At 42.1% G+C, this 19,447-nt stretch overlaps 1 protein-coding gene across 2 annotated transcripts; it reads left to right on the top strand.

The window, feature by feature from the left end:
* Nucleotides 1–223: 223 nt before the first annotated feature.
* RBM17 (RNA binding motif protein 17) lies at nt 224–17,902 on the top strand. 2 transcript variants are annotated; one of them, XM_034063218.1, is made up of 12 exons: nt 224–281; nt 1,983–2,123; nt 4,066–4,182; nt 6,457–6,623; nt 8,476–8,570; nt 9,894–9,950; nt 11,760–11,901; nt 14,002–14,153; nt 15,186–15,259; nt 15,605–15,703; nt 16,178–16,250; nt 16,376–17,902. In XM_034063218.1, the coding sequence occupies exons 2-12, from the start codon at nt 2,001–2,003 to the stop codon at nt 16,477–16,479; spliced, it is 1,203 nt and encodes a 400-aa protein (XP_033919109.1). In that variant the 5' UTR covers nt 224–281; nt 1,983–2,000; the 3' UTR covers nt 16,480–17,902. The 2 variants fall into 2 exon arrangements, with proteins under 2 accessions (XP_033919109.1, XP_033919108.1); XM_034063217.1 differs by having other exon boundaries at nt 8,473–8,570.
* Nucleotides 17,903–19,447: the final 1,545 nt, after the last annotated feature.

Genomic DNA, 19,447 nt, shown 5'->3' with positions numbered 1-19,447 from the left:
CCATTCCCTTCTTTTAGGGCTTAGAGCGCTTTTTCCCACCCCACAGCTCCCGCAGTGTGCGTCCCCCCCCATTAACAGCGCCATACTGGTGCGCACCGAGGGGAGCGGGGTAAAAGGCGCAGCGAAGGAGGCGGCGCTGCGCCGCCAGGGGGCAGTACAATAGCGAGGCTGCGGCTTGGCGCTCATTGGTCGAGAGAGGGCGTGCGGGCCGCAGTGCGCAGGTGCCGCCCCTTCCCGGCTGCCTCAGCGGCCGGCTGATGGCGGCGGCGGCGCGGTGACGGGTGAGCGGTGGGCCATGGGCCGCGGCCGGTTGTGCCAGCCCGGGGAGGCGGTACCGGGCTCCGGGAGGGTGTGCGGACGCGGGGCGGAGCGGGAGGAGGGCGTCAGGCTCCATTGCAGCGGCCTCGGCAGTGCGGCTGCTCCCCTCGGAGCGGTAGAGGCCTGCGAGGGGTGGTCGGGGCCCCTCAGCGTCCCAGGCCTCGGTCCCCTCGGACCGCGCTTGATGGGGGACAGAAGAGCCCATCGCTCTGTCGGTGTGGTGACAGCCCCTCAGCTTTGCTCCATTGTGTGCTCCCCGCCGTGCACCCTATCCCTTCCAGGAGCTGAGGCACAAAGTCGCTTTCCCGCGGTGGCAGCACCTTCCTTGTGTTCCCTATGTCTATGCGGGTAGCATCACGTACCCGACGTGCATCGTATTTCCCATATATGCATCATATCATATGTCTTATATATTCATTATATTTCATAGAATAGCACCGTTTCTGCTGCGTTAACTTTATTCCCTACGATGGGTGGGAATTCATGTCGTTCCCTGTCCTCATCCTCTGCCTATATGTGTTACAAGATATCTCTGTCTATTTCACTTGTGTGCACCTGTGTTTAATAATCTCCAGTAAGTGCAGCCCCCCTTTTCTTGCAGTGAACTCTGTTCTGCTGAGCCCTGGTTGTTATATTCCATTGCAGGATTAAATTGTTGGGTTTGTTTTAAATTTAGAGTTATAGTTGCTGTATCCGAGATTTTTTCCCACAGGCTTGGGTGAATGTAAGTTATATTTGCAGCAACCATCATCTATATGTCAAGCAGGTTCCTTCAAACATAAGTGTCTGTCAGACCTGTGGGATCAAGATCTTGCTGATGAGTCTGAAAGCTTTATCTGCAAGACCATTGATAGTTCTGTTTGATCCTGCAGTAAATTAAGAGGTTAGATTTGGGTGAAGATGCTGTGATCCAGGCGTATCAGAGACTAAATAGAGAGCTTTAAAAAGAACCTTTAAACCCATTTAGTGAGGTTCCACAAATGATAGACCTCTCATTACAGTCACATTTCTTTTTCTGTTCACCTGAAATGCAGTATCAAAGTGATGCATTTCATGTCATGTTTTTGATGTTGTTACCTAGCTAATTTTATATATATGTGCATAGGTATGTGTGTGGTGTGTGTACATGCAGATGTAAGTTCTATGTATAGGCCTTTAAAAGGGCCTCTGAAATATGTGGAAATAGTGACTTAATAATACTGTGGCAAGTGTATTTAGTATAAGAAAGATCTTCCTTTACAGTGATGCAAAAATTAGTGACATTTAATAAGATCATTTTAAGGCTAATATGTTTTTAAGGGCAGCAGAGACAATAATTCCTTTGTGTTTGACTCTGAAGCCCTGAGGCTTGTGTGATGCACAGAGCATCACTTCTCTAAAACTTGAAATTACTGATACCTAATGCTACAAACGTAGTTTTAGGAGTTTCCCATCACTTCTTAATGCTTGAACAGTATCCATTACTTTTCAAACAGTTTCTTTTAAACAGCCTTACTGTAGTTGTGTGTATTTGCTACTAGCTTAAGTAACATTTAATTACTTCAGATTTTCTCTGGCTCTGAAAACAAGTCATTATCAGAATATGGTGTACAAACAAACTAATAGCAAGTAAGCCCTGGCATAGGTTTGTTGTGTCATCTGGAATTTGTCTTTTTGTCTTCTAGTTTTCAATTGAAGAGAAAATGTCACTTTACGATGACTTGGGAGTTGAGACCAGCGATTCTAAAACAGAAGGCTGGTCCAAAAACTTCAAACTACTACAGTCTCAGCTGCAGGTGAAGAAAGCAGCTCTCACACAAGCAAAGGTATAGTCCCTTTGTGGTTTTGCTTTGTTATTAAATCTTCTTTTCTGTTTGGAGCACTGATGAATGTTTGTGACCTTAGAATACCAGTTTGGGATACTTTCGCTGGGATTTGGCTGTGAGCTTGTAGCAAGGAGCATTACAAAACTGAGGGGAGGAGAGGCAAGGTGTGAGTTTCTTAAAGTCTGTTAGAGGGAAATAACAAAATTAACATTAAAATTGAACCAAGAACTGATAAAGATCTTTTAAGTAATAGAGCTAAAAGCTGATCTTCAGATCTAACTTTAAAGATAATGAAATTAAGTTGGTGTTTTTTTGAAAGTGAGGGTCATACTGTGATTGATGGCTTGCCATACTGCATCACTTTATGCCTTTTATGTTGTTTAAGGCTTTTGCTTCTAAAGTGCAAATTGTTTTGCATTAGAAATGTCTGCAGAAAGTATTTCCAATGTACCTAAAGGGAGAAGGAGTTCAAGCTAATTCCATGAGCCAGAACAGTGATAGAGCTATTTTCTCTTTTTATTGCTATATTTCATCCTCTTTCTTCAAGCAGTGTTGATATGTTGTTTCAGGCAGGACGCGTGTGTGTTCTTTGTGGTGTGTAGCTTCTAGAGTGAGATTACTAAAAATGAGTATCAGCTTATATACTGAACACTTCAGTAGGCACAGCATTTTTTTCATTGGACCTACTCCTGCTTTATGCCACTGAAATTGAGGGCAGGATTTAGTTGATAGCTAGAACAACCTGTATGAATGAAATCGAAATGACTACTCTATTAGATTCTTTCTGTAACTGGTATCACTATATGCACAGGCTCATAGAAGAGGATTAGACAACTCACATTTCAGAATAGATTAATATGTTTTATAAAATGATAAAATATGAAGAACAGTAGATTTTTGAAATAAGTCTGAGCCCCTTAAACCCACTTGGTTCAAATTCATTTGGAAAGATTGTCTGAATTTTTAAGAAGTGTCTTTCTGGTCCTAGTCTAAGCCTAGAAGCATTCATCTATCAGTGTATACTCTAGTGCATGCACAAGCAAAGTTTGATCTCAATTCCTTTAAAAGTGGAAAGTTTGCACTGGTTTCATGGAAGCATTCTTTGAAATATTCCATCAGATCTGTATTTGTGTAGAAGCTCTTTAAACATAGTTGACAAGCATCTGACTTGGAACTGAGAGCCTTTGCCACCACTAAAACGTGACATAAACTTAGTTATCCATGTTAAGGTCCGTTACAAATTGCAGAATCATAGAATGGTTTGGATTGGAAAGGATCGTAAGGTCATCTAGTTGCAGCCCTCTGCCATGGTCACTAGACCATGTTACCCAAAGCTCTGTCCAGCGTGGGCTTGAACACTGCCAGGGATGGGGCAGCCACATTGCTTCTCAGATGCAACCTGTGCCAGTGCCTCACCACCCTCACAATGAAGAGTTTCTTCCTTATACCTGACATAAGTCTCCTTTGTTTAAGTTTGAACCCATCATCCCTTGTCCTATCTCAAATCCCTGATGAAGCATCCCTCTCCAGCATTGTTGTAGCCTCCTTCAGACACTGGAAGCTGCTCTGAGGTCTCCACGCAGCTTCTCTTCTCCAGGCTGAACAGGCCCAGATGTTCTCAGCCTTTCTTCATATGGGAGGTCCTCCAGCCCCCTGATCATCCTTGTGGCCTCCTCTGGACTTGCTCCAACAGCTCCAGGTCCTGTTTATGTTGAGGACACCAGAACTTCACACAGAGCTCCAAGTGGGGTGTTATGAGAGCAAAAATTACTGTATTTTGGTAAACTGAAGAGAAATGATTTATTGAGCTTTGCACAGTGGAGAATTTGAGACAGTGGTTTTCATCCTTTAACTACAAAAATTGGAGATACGAGCTACAAATACATAAAACTAGCTGCTGATTTCTCTTTGAGACATTCTTTGTTTTGGTGATGTTTTTCAGAGTCAGAGAACAAAACAAAGCACAGTGCTTGCTCCTGTAATTGACCTGAAACGAGGAGGCTCTTCTGATGAGAGACAGATTGTGGACACACCACCTCATGTCGCAGCTGGCTTAAAGGTAAGGCCAAGGCAGCTAAAAGGTTTATCTGTAAACTAATGGTTTAAAATTTGAATTATTTGACTGCAGTCTATATTTTTAGTTTTCCATCATCTTTCTTAGGAGTCAAAAAAACAATTGTTTTCTGAAATTGATTTCCTCTGTTCAAAGAGTCTTTAATTCATGAACATTTCAGTTTCATGCAGTCTTTCCACATGATACAGCATGGGATTACCAATATTAACATGTAGTTAAAATAAAGGTGTTCCTAGTGTATTTCTTCTGATCAGCTTGAAGGTACTTTGCAAGGCAGCAGTTTGGTCAGGTTAATAGTGAATGTAATTGTGATTGCACCAGTGTTGGAAATGGGCTTGTATATCAATCAGCTTTAAAAAAAAAACCAAAAAAGCCACCTAACCTTTTAAAATGGATTTCTCATGGTAAGGAATCAAAAGAAGCTTTCTCCCTGAAACTTTTTCAAAGGTAGTGGTTCTGAAATAGAATCCCAGAATGGTTTGGGTTGGAAAGGACCTTAAGGTCATCCAGTTCCAACCCCTGCCATGGGCAGGGACACAGAATCCCAGAATCCCAAGGGTTGGAAGGGACCTCAAAAGATCATCTAGTCCAGCCCCCCTGCAAGAGCACGGTAACCTAGAGTACATCACACAGGAACTTGTCCAGGCAGGCCTTGAATATCTCCAATGTAGGACACTCCACAACCCCCCTGGGCAACCTGTTCCAGTGCTCTGTCACTCTTACAATAAAGAAGTTCTTCCTGATGTTAACGTGGAACCTCCTATGCTCCAGTTTACACCCATTGCCCCTTGTCCTACCACTGGATATCACTGAAACAAGCCTAGCTCCATCATCCTGACACCCACCCTTTACATATTTGTACACACTGATGAGGTCACCCCTCAGTCTCCTCTTCTCCAAGCTAAAGAGACCCAGCTCCCTCAGCCTCTCCTCATAAGGGAGGTGTTCCACTCCCTTCACCATCTTTGTGGCTCTGCGCTGGACTCTTTCAAACAATTCCCTGTCCTTCTTGAACTGGGGGGCCCAGAACTGGACGCAGTATTCCAGGTGCAGCCTCACCAAGGCAGAGTAGAGGGGGAGGAGAACCTCTCTTGCCCTACTAACCACAGCCTTTCTAATGCACCCTAGGATGCCATTTGCCTTCTTGGCCACAAGGGCACGTTGCTGGCTCATGGTCATCCTCCTATCCAGCAGGACCCCCAGGTCCCTTTCCCCTTCACTCCTTTCCAGCAGGTCAACCCCCAACCTGTACTGGTACATGGGGTTGTTCTTCCCCAGATGCAAAACTCTACACTTGTCCTTGTTGAATTCCATCAAGTTTCTCCCCACCCAGCTCTCCAGCCTCTCCAGGTCTCGCTGAATGGCAACACAGCCTTCTGGTGTGTCAGCCACTCCTCCCAGTTTAGTGTCATCAGTGAACTTGCTGAGGGTACACTCGGTTCCCTCATCCAGATCGCTGGTGAAAATACTAAACAGCACTGGTCCCTTCCACTAGAGCAGGTTGCTCCAAGCCCTCTTCAGCCTGGCCTTTGATACTGTCAGGGATGTGGCAGCCACAGCTTCTCTGGGCACCCTGTGCCAGCGCCTCAGCACCCTCACAGTAATGAACTTCTTCCTTATATCTAACCTAAATCTCCCGTTTAATTTTGAACCCATCACCCCTTGTCCTGTCACTGCAGTCCCTGATGAGATTCCCTCTCCAGCATCATTATAGCCCCCTTCAGACACTGGGAGCTGCTCTGAGTCCTTCACACGCCTTCTCTTCTCCAGCCCCAATTTTCTCAGCCTTCATATGGGAGGTGCTCCAGCCCCTGATCATCCTCATGGTCCTGAATAGTTCTTTCAGATGAGGGTAGAACAGTGTGTGAACCTCTGTGTTATATTAATAGCAGCTGATGAAAAAGACTGATACTATGTGGGAAGACCCCTTGCAGATGGTTGCAAGAGCAAGGTGCTCTATATATTTCTAATAATGAATTAAGGGGGATTGGAAAACCCTTGTCCATGATGACACGCTGCTGCTTTGTATTTGGTAGGGGGAGTGAGTGTGGGCAATTTTTTATTCATGGAAAAAGTTAAGATAGTGAAAGCTGGGATGGAGTGTTAGTTTTAAGTGAAGCAAATACTTCTTCTGCCATTATTGAAGTCAGGAATTGCAGTTTATGGTGTTAAGAGTGAGAAGGAAGTGTTAAATTACTGGTTTCGAACTGGATGTTGCTTTCAGATATCAGCAGACCAAACCCTTTTTCTTTCTTTAAGGATCCTGTACCCAGTGGTTTCTCTGCAGGAGATGTGTTGATCCCTTTGGCAGATGAGTATGATCCCATGTTCCCAAATGACTATGAAAAAGTGGTAAAACGTCAAAGGGAGGAGCGACAGAGGCAGCGTGAGCTGGAGAGGCAAAAGGAGATTGAAGAAAGAGAAAAGTAAGGCTTTTGTTTAAACTTGTGACACTTGAGTAAAGAGCAAACATATCAATTTGTTTAGTTTTATCTGCCTAAACAGGGAAATTCTCAAAGATCTTGTGAAGAAAACTGTGCTTTTAGAAACAAGCACAAGGTGTTAGTATGTTGTATGTTGTAATACTCTTGCTAAATCGACTGATAGTGCAAAAATTACAACATTTATCATGTTAACAGCCTCTTTAGCTGAAAGATCCGTGTCAGCTTTCACTATATCTACTTTGACAGTAGCAGCTGGATTTGTGTACTTAATGCATCATTATCAGACTTTGACCTTTAGGGTATTGTCAGTATAACTTGACTACAGAAATACCTTCCAGCACTCAGTAATAAACCATCATTTCTGGGTTTAAATACTACAAACTGATACGTAATTTTAAAGATATATAGTTTTAAAGATGTAGCTAGCACAGCCTATGAGAGGCATAGTTGCACTTCATCAAAAGGCTGCATTCAGTTCAAGTAAGTTGTGTATTTATTACTTCTTTGTCTCTGTACAAAAGAGAACACTACTTACTTGTAATTACCTTAATACCATTTCCATGGAGTAAGAAATCTCTCTAATCATATTAAAGAAGTTGAATGCAGATTCCATGTCCTATTGAAACAAGTGGTAAAATGTCTGCCAGCCAGGCAGTAAGGCTATATTTGCCTATTTTAAGTGAAATTAATAAGCCAGCTTCATCTTGGTATGAATCATCTCAAGTCTATGGAATTACAGGAGGGTTATTCTGTTGCCCCTTTTAGATTGTGGAAATTGGTATTTTTAGCCATTTGGCCTTCTCTGTTCTCTCTTGGTTCTATCTTCGTTGATCTGGTGGAGGAGGAATGCCTCAGGCTCTCTGTCGAGATGTCAGAAATCCAAGCTGTCATTTCCACAGCTTCAGTGTTGATTGCTGTTCAGTCATGCTTGTGCTTGTTGTATGTGGGCCAAAAAGGTAGTCTTTATATATAACATTAGAGAGAGGAAGTGAAAAACACATCATACACTTTGATTTAAAATTGGGGAAACAATCTCAGCCAAACCTGCGTCAGCTGGATGCATTGTAATAACCTGGGTGATGGAACAGGGTGTAGGTTTGGTTTAAATTCACAGTGCAGAGATGCTGAACAGTTGAGCTGTTTTTAGCATCCTGTAGCAGTTTTGATGGCTGTGCTGGCAATGAGATCTGATTTACGTTTTACGTTCCACACTGTGCTCCTTACAGCTTAGAAAAACTACTTCTCCTTTTTCTGAGATATTAAAGTGAGCACTTTCATAATCACAGTAAATAACAGCTGAAGTGCAAACACTTCTTGAAGCATTTCTCACCTAATGTTAAATATGTTTTAATAGACTTGTTGGAGTCTTATTTAATCACCAAGCTACTCAATAATCTGATGGGTTTGGGGTTTTTTTTCAGTTGACTGATTAAATGCCCTGTTGTGGGGAATGTAAAAGGGATTCTGTTCAAAGCAGGGTGATTAATTAACGTCTCTGTTATCTTGTGGTCTGTTCCACCAAACACCTCTTCCTTTGTAGTCATTCAGTCACTGTAGTCAGTTTGCACTAGATTTATTCAGGTACTCCCTCATTTTCATACATTCTTGGCTGACTTGCAAGTGGGAGATGATCTTGCTTTGGATCTATCTTAATTTTACAAAATACACTCCATGAGGATAAAAGCAAAGAAATAGAAAGTAAAGGTTTTTACTCACACCTTCATGAAAAATGTTATAAAAGGCCAATTAGAGTGGAGCATTATAATTCACACTGCAAAGGTGGTAACATCAAAGTTAACTTTGATGGTTTCTAACTTACTGTGTTTCCTAGAAGACGTAAAGACAGACATGAAGCCAGTGGCTTTTCAAGAAGACCAGATCCTGATTCTGATGAAGATGAAGATTATGAAAGGGAGAGACGAAAACGAAGTAAGTGAGCTATTTGATTTATTTTTGATGGGGAAAGAGGAGAAAAATAAATAGAGGGAATTCACAGTCTTGTTCCATGGATTGTGTATGTCTCTGTTCTCAGCTGAGGTGTGTACTGCTGTTTCTGAGCCTTTAGAATAACCCTAGCATTTGATTACAACCGTAACTGTCATCATACAGAAAACTGTTCTTTCCGTGCAGGCTAAATTGTGGAAAGACATCTTTTTACTTTAGTTTGTAGATAACCTGGTTTAAGTTTCTGTATGGTGTAGGTTCCAGGAAAGGGGTGACTCATGAGGTAAAATCACTGTAAGAGGATCACTGTTGAGTTTTAGCTACTAAGGCTGACTATTCCTGCATTTGTTATTTCATGCCCTTAGAACTACTTAGATGATGTGGATCTGGGTGATGAGATAGGTCTTTGCATGTCTGTTCAGCCTGGAGAAGAGAAGCTGTGTAGAGACCTCAGAGCAGCTTCCACTATCTGAAGGGGGCTACAAGTGTGCTGGAGAAGGACTCTTCATTAGGGACTGTAGCAATAGGACAAGGGGTGATGGGTTCAAACTGAAACAGAGGAAGTTCAGGTTAGATAGAAGGAAGATCTTTACTGTGAGGGTGGTGAGGTACTGGCACAGGGTGCCCAAAGAAATGGTAAACCTGTAGCAGTGCTCAAGATCAGGTTGGACATAGCCTTGGGTAACGTGGTCCAGGGTGAGGTGTCCCTGCCTATAGCAAGAGGGTTGGAACTGGATGATCTTAAGCTGTTTTCCAACCCAAACCATTCTATGATTCTATAAAATTAAAGTTTCAGCACCAAAGTTACAGTAAATAATTCAGGGCTGTTGTTACTCTAAAAAAGAAAATCTCTGACAGGGGACATGACATGTATTTGCTCTGCCTTGAAAGTTATGAAACTATGTTAGAATATTGTTCATTAAGAGGCTTTGTACTTTACTGTTTTGAAAGTGTAGCTAATTTAAACAGAGCATCTTTCTCATTTGGTTTGACTGAGCAGTTTTAGAACTAAAGGTTTGTTTCACTCTAGTCTTTAACTTTGAAAACCTGTGAAATATGTTTATGACAGACATGACATGTAGTAGTACATCACTGCAGTTTGATGTCTCCCTTGATGTGCTTTTCATTCAGCTCTAGCTCACCACTGTTGAAGCCTCTCAGACTGCTCTCTTGCTGCTTTTCTCTTGATAGAGATGTGTGTTAAGAATTGGCTGGTGGGGAGCCAGGAGCTATCTTAAGATTCAGTGAAGCTATTTCGAGCAGCAGAACATAATCATACAAATGTGTTATCTTCCATTTTGCTCATAGGTATGGGAGGAGCTGCCATTGCACCACCCACTTCCCTTGTGGAGAAGGACAAAGAACGTAAGTACACCAGAATCCTGTTCTCTGAAACTTGGCTGTGTTTATTTCTTTCTCAGCCTTCTGTTGTCCTGATGTTCTTCCCATACAATTCTTTGGCAGAAGAACTTGCAATGGTTCTTTGTTCATGGGGGAAGCTGTGGGGATCCTGCAACACTACTGTGTTTCACATCTCTGTTCTAAAGGATTCTTTCTATATTGCTGGAGAAGTGGTTTGGCAAGCTGGTCTGTTACAACCATACTCATTTGTGATGTGAAAGGAGGAACGTTGCAGACAAGTTCCTCTGAGTAGACTAGAAACCTCCACAGCATGGAGAGGGATTTTTTCTAGTACCTTTTGCTTTATGAATAGATTTCTGAAGGGGTTATGTGCTACGGGCAGAAAGAACATGGTGAGTTTGTAAGGGATGCAGTATTTGCTAGAGGTGTGTATGCACCATGTTTCTCTTAACCACTAGATGGCACAATCTCACTGTAAGAACAAACCTATTCCCTCTTTTTGCATGTCGAATGGTCTTAAATTTGTCAATTAAAATATGGAACAGTGTGTGGTGTATGTTAAGAAATAATAAGGGAGATGAATCTTCTTCACACAAACGTTCCTTTGGGAGTCCTGGTTTTATTCATGAGAGCATTCAACTTTACCAAAAGCAAAGCTTGTCAGCGTGAGTGGATGATACAGTAGTGAAAGTATTTGATGTGTGCAAACATTTGAAACAGAAAGAGGTTGTTTTGAGTAAATAATGAAGAGCAATTGAGTGGTGTCAAGGAAAAGTAAATAGAGGCTGGAAATAGTAGAAATATCCCGAGGGAGAGAGCTTGTTGAAATGGGACATGATCTCATAAGGAATCCTTTGTACAATTTATTACTTAATACTCAAAGCTGGACTGGAAAAGCCTTAGAAAACACTGCTGTAGCAGAAGTGCCCCAGACCAGTCCATCTGCTGCTTAAACAGGGGTTGGGTTTTGCTCATACAACATCCACAAGTGTTATATCTAACATTTCATTTTGTAAGGGACAACTACTGGTTCAGCAGGAAATAATCTAAGACTATGTCAGTCTGCAAGTCCTTAAGTCCATTGAAAAGTGTGTTCCTGCTATTTCCTTCAGTGTTCTGTAGGCTTTTTTTCTTTACATTTGACTTGTCAGTGGAAGGTAGTCCAATAATCTCATCAGTATGATTGAGATACCTGTATATAGATACAGAGAAAAATATCTCCACACCCCAGGAAGAGTTCCAATTCAGGAATTGTCAGATCTCTTCAGATTATATAAATACTTCGCTTCGAGCTGCATTCATTCTTCTTAAGGCTTTCTCTTTTGTGTACATCTCCAGTGCACTTTTCTTCCCAGTTCCCAGCCCCCAAGCTGTATGCATTGATCTGGTTTTGTTGTAATTCTGTTCTTGATGTATGAGGCTTTCAAGCTCGTTTGCCCTCTGTGTGGATAAACTCATAGTGCAGGTGGCCTTTTAATGTTTCTTTTTTCCATTTGATAAGTAAGAGGTTAATAAATGCATTATAGACCTGTGGATACAAACTCACTGTATATCCAGTGAGGAGAATCAGGATAACTCTTGTTTCTGAGAGGGAGAGAGGAAAAGGGATGTTAAAGCAGCATGTGCAAAGGAAGTCTTCTGATTTGGGTTTTAAGTGGAAGACTTTTGTTAGTATCAAAGCAGAAAAAAGTGCAACTTGCATCTGTGTGTAAATGTGATAAACTGAAGGCACAGTACTCCAGTACTCATAACAAGTAGGTTAGATCATGCAAAGTATTTTACTGAAAAACCAAACGTCTCTGTTTTCTTCAGCTGTAGCATCATTTCCATACGAAGAGGAGTCGAGACCTCGGCCACCATCTTCCAAAGCAGCTATTCCTCCTCCAGTATATGATGAGCCAGAAAGACCTCGTTCCCCCACAGGACCTAGCAACTCTTTCCTTGCTAACATGGGGTAAATGACTGACTTATGCTCATTTGGTGGAAAAAAAGGTGGTGGAAACCAAAAGTTTAAATAGCTTATCAATAGAGAAGAACACATCCCACTATATGTCAGAGTGCATATAGTTCTGACTGGCAGGATACAGGAAAAGCTGTGGATTTACTTGACGGAGAGAAATGCATTTGAGGTGGTTGCCTTCAAGGCTTTGCTTTTAAGTGAGTTCTGAAGCCACACTCTGGCATAAAGTGTTTATGGCTTCTACAAGCCATGCTAATGTAGTACACAGGAAATCACAGATGGCATGTTAGTTCCTCTAGGGGCTTTTTTCCACCTTTGCCTTAAACGTGGTACATACCAGGGGGCAAATCAGCTCTGCTTGCTTTGTTTCTTCAGAAATTCAAAGCATATTTGCAGGAATGTAGCAGCTGTGGCTACAGATCTGCCCAGTTACTTTCTGCCTTGAATTAGCATCATGTGTAGTTCTTGTTACTGCTGTGGCAACAAGAGGAAGTCAAAATTCATAGCTAAAAAAACCTTGAGATCTCACTTGAAAGGTGGAGTAGGTAGATGTGGTACTCTTAGCAGTTGCCTTGGGTGTTGTGGAAATGCAGCCTCAGTGTAGTCAAACATTATTACCCTGCATTTCCATTCTGGAAATTATTTTTAATGCAATTTTTTAATAGGAACACTTTGTGCAGCAAAAGGATAACCAAACTCAGGACTGTTGGCTCAATTAATGCATTGTTACCACCTCTAGTTAGCAATACCCCAGGACCTTCAGGCCTTCAGTTCATTGAAGGAAGTGCTAAATACAAGATCTAACCTGCTTTAGTTTGACCACACAGTTAGCTATTGCTATTTCTGTGATTTAGTGTTATAACTTTTCACCATTACAGAGCCAGACTTTGTAGCCTTTTGGAGGTGTCTTTGTATGTTTCATATAGTATGCTTGGAAAATAGTCACATAGTCACTGATTACACAGGATTATTGTAATCTTACGTGGAATCTTACATGTCTTTTGATAAAATGGGGGTGACTGAGCATAGAATATTTACTGTGGTTTAAACTAGTAAACCATGGCATGGTTTTTTGTATCTTTAGCTGTGGTCTCCAAAGAGATGTCAATATGTGTAGGTGTATTTTGATTCTGAGTATTTTTTCTGTGGGAATTTCAAAACCTGTCGCTGGAGGTGCTTTTTGTAAGGTACTTAAGGTGGAATGGTTTTAAACTGAAACGGGAAGTTCAGGTTAGATATAAAGAAGCTCTTCCCTGTGAGGGTGCTGAGGCACTGGCACAGGGTGCCCAGAGAAGCTGTGGCTGCCCCATCCCTGGCAGTGCTCAAGGCCAGGTTGGACACAGGGGCTTGGAGCAGCTGCTCCAGTGGAAGGGGTCCCTGCCTGTGGCAGGGGTTGGAGCTGGATGAGCTTTAAGGTCCCTTCCAATCCATTCTATGATTTTATTGCCTCAGTATGTTCTTGAAAATTCAGAAAGATTATGTGTTTAAATTAATACCAAGGATATTCAGATTTGTTAGAGAATGGGCTGACAAAGCTCTATAGTGTGGAGCTTATGCCAACTTGGAACTAACAGCAGAATCTGATTAACATGGGAGTTAAGTTGTTCCACATCTGCTTTTTCTCTCAAGCTTTTGATACCAGCCACTGACAAAGAAAAGAAACCGAACTAAATAGACCTTAATCTGATCTCATTTGTAATTTACTGTCAGCAGACTGATCTAGGGGAAGGTGTCCCTGCCATGGCAGTGGGGTTGGACTAGATGGTCTTTAAATGTCCCTTCTAACCCAAACCATTGCATAGTGTATGATGCTGACTTGCACTGTTAATGGAAGTTGGGTTGTATCTATAAAAGTATGAGCGATTTTATTACGTCACCTTCTCTGACAACTCTTCCATCTAATTTAGGGTAACACTTTTCATCTTCACAGGGTGCTGTTGTTGCTAGGTTGTTAAGTCTTATAGAATCTATTATGTTTTCAGTCTCTATGTAAAGAGATTTTTTGGAGGTAGAACGTTCAAGCACTTAGGAAAAATACAATGTTAATGTTTTGTGGAAGAAATCTTTACTAACTGATGCTTTTTCTCTTTGCAGAGGGACAGTGGCTCATAAAATCATGCAGAAGTATGGTTTCAGAGAGGGCCAGGGGCTGGGAAAGCATGAACAGGGGCTGAGCACAGCACTCTCAGTGGAGAAAACAAGCAAGAGGGGTGGCAAGATCATTGTTGGTGATTCTACAGAGAAAGGTAATTTTGTCCTACACCAATAAGTTTCTGAGAAATGGTCAGGGGAAAAAGAACAGTTCAGGCTCAGTGGATGCTCCTGGATTTGTTAAGTTTGCCACCTGTTCTTGCAGAAAATACTGGTTAGACTTGGAAGAACAGCTCATATTCCTTCTTCTAGGAATTCATCTTTTTTAAAGTGGTCCTCTTTGTTTTTAACTCATCTCACCTTCCTCCATCAGTTATTCTCCTTCAGTGTTTGGAAGTTTAGTGCTCTCTTCAAGAGATAATCCTGCTGTGTTCCTGCTGGCTTTCTCTCCCTATCACATGTTTTAGATACAGCTCTCATCCCTCTGGTGTTTGATCTAGAGACAAGATGTAGGCTTCCTAGAACAGCACCTGGACCTAAGCACAAGTGTTGGAAGTCACAAGATCTGATTTTTAGTTCTTAGGGAGTCTGATACTATTCTGAACTGATGAATTATTATGAAATAGTACATTGCCAATGTTCAGCTTAATTCACATTTTGCAGAAGTGATTTTTTCTCTTATTGTCATTACAAGTAGAATTACTATTCTTACAAGCTAGGAATGACTATTCCTCACTAATATGAAACTACATTTTGTGGCTGTTATTCCACTGTTTGATAACAGATTCTGATAAAATCCCCCCTATAAGTTTATATCATAGAATCAACCAGGTTGGAAAAGCCCTTTAAGCTTATTCAGTCCAACTATTCCCACCACTGCCAAGGCCACCCCTAACCCATGGCACTGGGGTTCGTGAGGCCTCGTCTCCACGCTGTGTGAACACTTGCAGGGCCGGTGCCTGCAGCCCTGCCCTGGGCAGCCTGTTCCAATGCCTGAGCACCCTGTGGGGCAGGAATTGTTCCTCAGCTCCATCTAAAGCTGCCCTGGTGCAGCTTGAGGCCGTTTCTTCTTGTCCCATCCCTTGTTCCTTGGGAGCAGAGCCCAGCCCCTCCTGGCTCCATCCTCCTGGCAGGCAGTTGAGCTTTAATTTTCAGTTATTTCATGATTCACTGTTCTGTCTTCATAGAAACTGGCAAAAAAGCGGATTCGAACCCATTGACTGAGATACTGAAATGCCCAACTAAAGTGGTCTTATTAAGGGTAAGTTGGGAGTACGAGAACATGTCTTTGTGCTTGCAGCATCTGTGGCTGAAATGCTTTAAGTCTGTGTTCCTCTTACAATGACTCTGTACAGTTTAAGTGGTTTTGAGCAGCATCTACATGGTGAAAATGTGTCTGAGATGTAAGTTATGACTGTAAATCAGTAGTGCTTTGGATTATACTGTTACCTTGTCTTAGTAGTAGGGAACTCTCTCCTTCTGTGGCTGTTACTGGTGAACAGAAGCTTAAACTATTTATGGTCACGGTTGAATGAATCTGTGGTTTGTCTACATGGTTTGTACCAACTACATCCCGATGAGTTGGGTTTGTTCTTTTAACTTTCAGAACATGGTTGGTGCTGGGGAGGTGGATGAAGATCTAGAAGTTGAAACTAAGGAGGAATGTGAGAAGTATGGCAAGGTTGGGAAATGCGTCATCTTTGAGGTAAGAGATAATCTGTCCCTTTTAGGTTGGTCTGAAACCAAACTGAACACTTGTCCTTCACAACTGGCTTGTTACTGCCTAGGCGAAGGGGTGTACATTAGGAGATGTCACATGTTCCTTTGCTGTGTTCTGAACCTGGGTTTTCTATATCTCTAAAACACAAACTTAATGTCAGAAACTAAGTTACATTATAGCCTTGCTCTTGTAAATCCTCTGCACACCAGAGTGATTTGGGGTCATTGGCAGCTGGTTTATTCTTACCTGACTCCAGGACAATGCTTTCTGTGAAGACTAAAGTAACAAGGAATGAGTCTGTCTTCACCAAATCCAAAAATCTCTGGGTATTGTGCTTTTGGAATCTTCTTAGTGTGTTCTCTTCATTACTTCTGTGAAGAGCAGCAATGTAAAACAGTATTTTCACTCCTGTTCTCATTCTAATTTTGGATATTTTGTTTGTTTTCTGTTTTGTTTCAGATTCCTGGTGCCCCTGATGATGAAGCTGTAAGAATATTCCTAGAGTTCGAACGGGTTGAATCTGCCATCAAAGGTAGGATAGTAAATAGCATCCTGTGAACCTCAGGAGTTAACTCCTGTAGAGACATTGAATGCTCTCCCTGACTGATTAGTGCCCTAAACTGGTGCTTGCTGACCTGTCACTGGTTTCCCTTTTAGCTGTTGTGGATCTAAATGGAAGATACTTTGGAGGCAGAGTCGTGAAGGCTTGTTTCTACAACCTGGACAAGTTCCGAGTACTGGATCTGGCTGAGCAAGTTTGATTTTAAAGCTCCTGCTCGAGGTGGCACTGTTTTGGCAATCACGTTTTCAGCAGTAGGCTGGGAATAAGGAAGAGCAAAGTAGCTTTCCTAGCAAACTGGAAACAAGCCTCATTGAATGGATTTTTCACATTCGTTGTGACTTACATTTTTCTTTTTGTAATATAAAGCCCTTTGAAAGTCAGATTCACGTCTGTGTGGTTTTGAATTGCACAATTCCGCTTAATTGCTCTGGGGATCTGGATTGTTTTGGAGCTTTCAGACGCCGTGGTTCTCTTGAAAACCCACTGCTGAGGAGATGCTTTGTCTGTATTCCTGCTTTCCTTGTTCTGGTGCTTCATCATGGAGTCCCTGTGCTGCCTCCACAGTAAGTGGGAAGCTCTGGAAAGGGACTATGTGCTGTCATGCTTCTCTTCCCTCATGGTATCTCTCAGTTACATTACAGCCTTGCACGCCAGAGTGATTTGGGATTGTTGGACAGTTGGCAGCTAGTTTGTTCTTACCTGACTCCGGGACCATGCTTTCTATGGAGACTAACAAGGAATGAGTCTGTCTTTCTTCCCAAATCCAAAGAATATACACGTTTAACCCAGGGAAATGGAAGGAGGAAGGAATTTAAACTGCTCAGCCATTTGAATCGGAATGAGTGGACTGTTAGCAGGAGCTTTGTGCTGTCAGGCAGTCTTTACAGAAATAGCCAGGGTTAACTGATGACAGGTCATTACTCAAATGCTACGGGTAGAACTGAGGGGAACTCATTCTTGTGTCTCAGAATCTCAATTCCTCTAATGTCACACATAACTAACTTCTTGTTTCATTGATTCTAACCTGGCCATTGTTATACCTCTGTATTTCTATATTGGAGGTTGAATAACACCAAGCTTGGTTTTTTTCTTCTGAGGAGTGCCAGTGGAACAGTTCAGAGTAGTAGGTGATGGAGGAGAATTCTCATACATAATCTGAAGAGTATAAACTAAACGATTAAACACTAGTTTTTGATAATCTAATGTAAAATCAGAGCTAACACTCTGCTCCTGATTGATGTTTGCTTTTTGTTTGGGAACAGTATGTGACAAAGAGCTGGCAAGGGGTGACTGCAGTGATGGCAGTTGTCTCTGTGCTCCATTGCACCTAGGATTATGCAGATACCAATCTGGAAGTGAGCTCTGAGGGCATTTAAGCTGTTTGAGAGCTGATGCTGGATGTCTTCTTCCTATTATGTATTGGGGGGAGGGGGTATAGACCTGTAGTTGATCAACGCTGTGAATATCTCCAGTTATCAGCCTTTTATTAAGTTTGAGCTGCAGATCTGTATGAGAAGCCCTTGGTCTTGTGTTTCACTGATTTTGTCTGTGTTCCACCAACCTCTGTACAAACATTTGCTTGTAAAACAGAAATCAGTTTTTAAAAAAACCCTTGTATTTTACTTACTGTGTGTTGGTTTCCTTACTACCCTCTTGTCTTGCACAGGGCCTGCTCCACAGTCACTCACTGCTGTGATCCACCATTAGACAACCTTACTGCAGCAGAGGTGAAGAACCAGCCTGACATGCTAAAACCACAAGACTTGGGGCCATAACAGAATCTAAGTTCTGTTGTTGGCTCAGCTCTTAGTTTTCTGTTTGACTTTGACCAACATTTTAAGGTCTTTGCTACTATCATAGAATCACAGAATTGTTTGGGTTGGAAAGGGCCTTAAGAACGTCCAGTACCAGCCCCCTGCCATGGGCAGGGATGCATCACACTAGACCTTGTTGCCCAAGGCTCTGTTCAGCCTGGCCTTGAACACTGCCAGGGATGGAGCATTCACCACTTCTATGAGTAACCTGTGCCAGTGTCTCACCACCCTCACAGTAAAGAACTTCCGTGTAGTAAAGCAAAGAAATTACCTAGTATAAATTAGCATAGATGTACTTAAAAGAGTCAACTTGGGAGGCATGCTGTAGAAAGTTAAGCACTGATAACAGATTTAGTGTGATCTGAACTTAGCTTGAAATATAACTCAGCTTTAAGCAACGTGTTTTATTTATGGCTCTTATTTCAACAAATATCTCTGTTCTGAGTTACTGACTGTGAGCTTTTCCTGATGTATACGGGCTGTTTTTTGTCTTCTTACCAGCTGTTTTGCTGCTTTCTCTAATCCAGCTTCTGAGCTTCCAGTTTGATGAGATGCAGTTCTTCAATTTGCTGAGAATGACTTTACTAGCCAGTTTTGAACCATTTAGCTCTAAAGCTCCTTCTTGTGGTTGAAGACTCACAGGTAAAGTTTACCCCTGGACATGCAGGAGAGAGGACTGGTTCATTTAGTGTTTTGTATAGGAGATACATGTAAATAAAGTATTCCTCTGTACCATGGGCTCACAAAAACAGAAGTGTCAGCAGACCTACACTGCTGTACTATAATCTTTTTGTGGATGCTGTACAAATACATGGCACTGATGGTTTGTGAACAGTCGTCCTAAGGTGTTTCCACACCTAGAAAGGGGTGTGGAAGCCTGGAAAGGCTGGGGTCCTTAATCAGACCTTATGTACCATGGATAATGTAGTTGGGAAGCATGTTTTTTGCAGATGCATATTCTTCCACTTGGCCTGTGTTGATGTGTTGGCTCAGTCTTGGGTATGGCTGTATTTTGCATGCCTTGAAAAACTGAGTTCTGAATTCTCTACTTCCTACCTCTGGAATCTTGTCACTGACTTTATCTATTTCTAGCAGCTGCTCAGATTAACACCTCCAATGCTTCCTGCTTATACATTGTTTCTTTCCCCCTCCATGGTTCATCGATGCCCTCTCAAAAGGCTCAGCAGCACTTCATTTGGAGTTCTTCATTGCAGCTACAAAGTTTTACTTGTTTCTTTGTGTATTTGATATTGTGCAGCCACCTTTTCCTGTAAGGTTTGTACTTGTAACTGTGGCCTGAAGCAGTATTTTAGTTTCTCTTTCTGTGTGGGGCCTTAAAAGGTAAAGAAAATG

This window comes from Melopsittacus undulatus, chromosome 5 (assembly GCF_012275295.1).
Source record: "Melopsittacus undulatus isolate bMelUnd1 chromosome 5, bMelUnd1.mat.Z, whole genome shotgun sequence".
NCBI lineage: Eukaryota > Metazoa > Chordata > Aves > Psittaciformes > Psittaculidae > Melopsittacus > Melopsittacus undulatus.
Note: the sequence above shows the minus strand (reverse complement) of the source record. Positions and strands in the feature narration are given on the sequence as shown.

Bases quoted from the DNA above. Each gene is read 5' to 3' on its own strand.
- RBM17 (XM_034063217.1), top strand. From the start codon at position 2,001: ATGTCACTTTACGATGACTTGGGAGTTGAGACCAGCGATTCTAAAACA. The intron at 4,183-6,456 runs GTAAGGCCAAGG...TCTTTCTTTAAG, and splicing joins ATGTCGCAGCTGGCTTAAAG to GATCCTGTACCCAGTGGTTT. The intron at 15,260-15,604 runs GTAAGTTGGGAG...TTTAACTTTCAG, and splicing joins CTAAAGTGGTCTTATTAAGG to AACATGGTTGGTGCTGGGGA.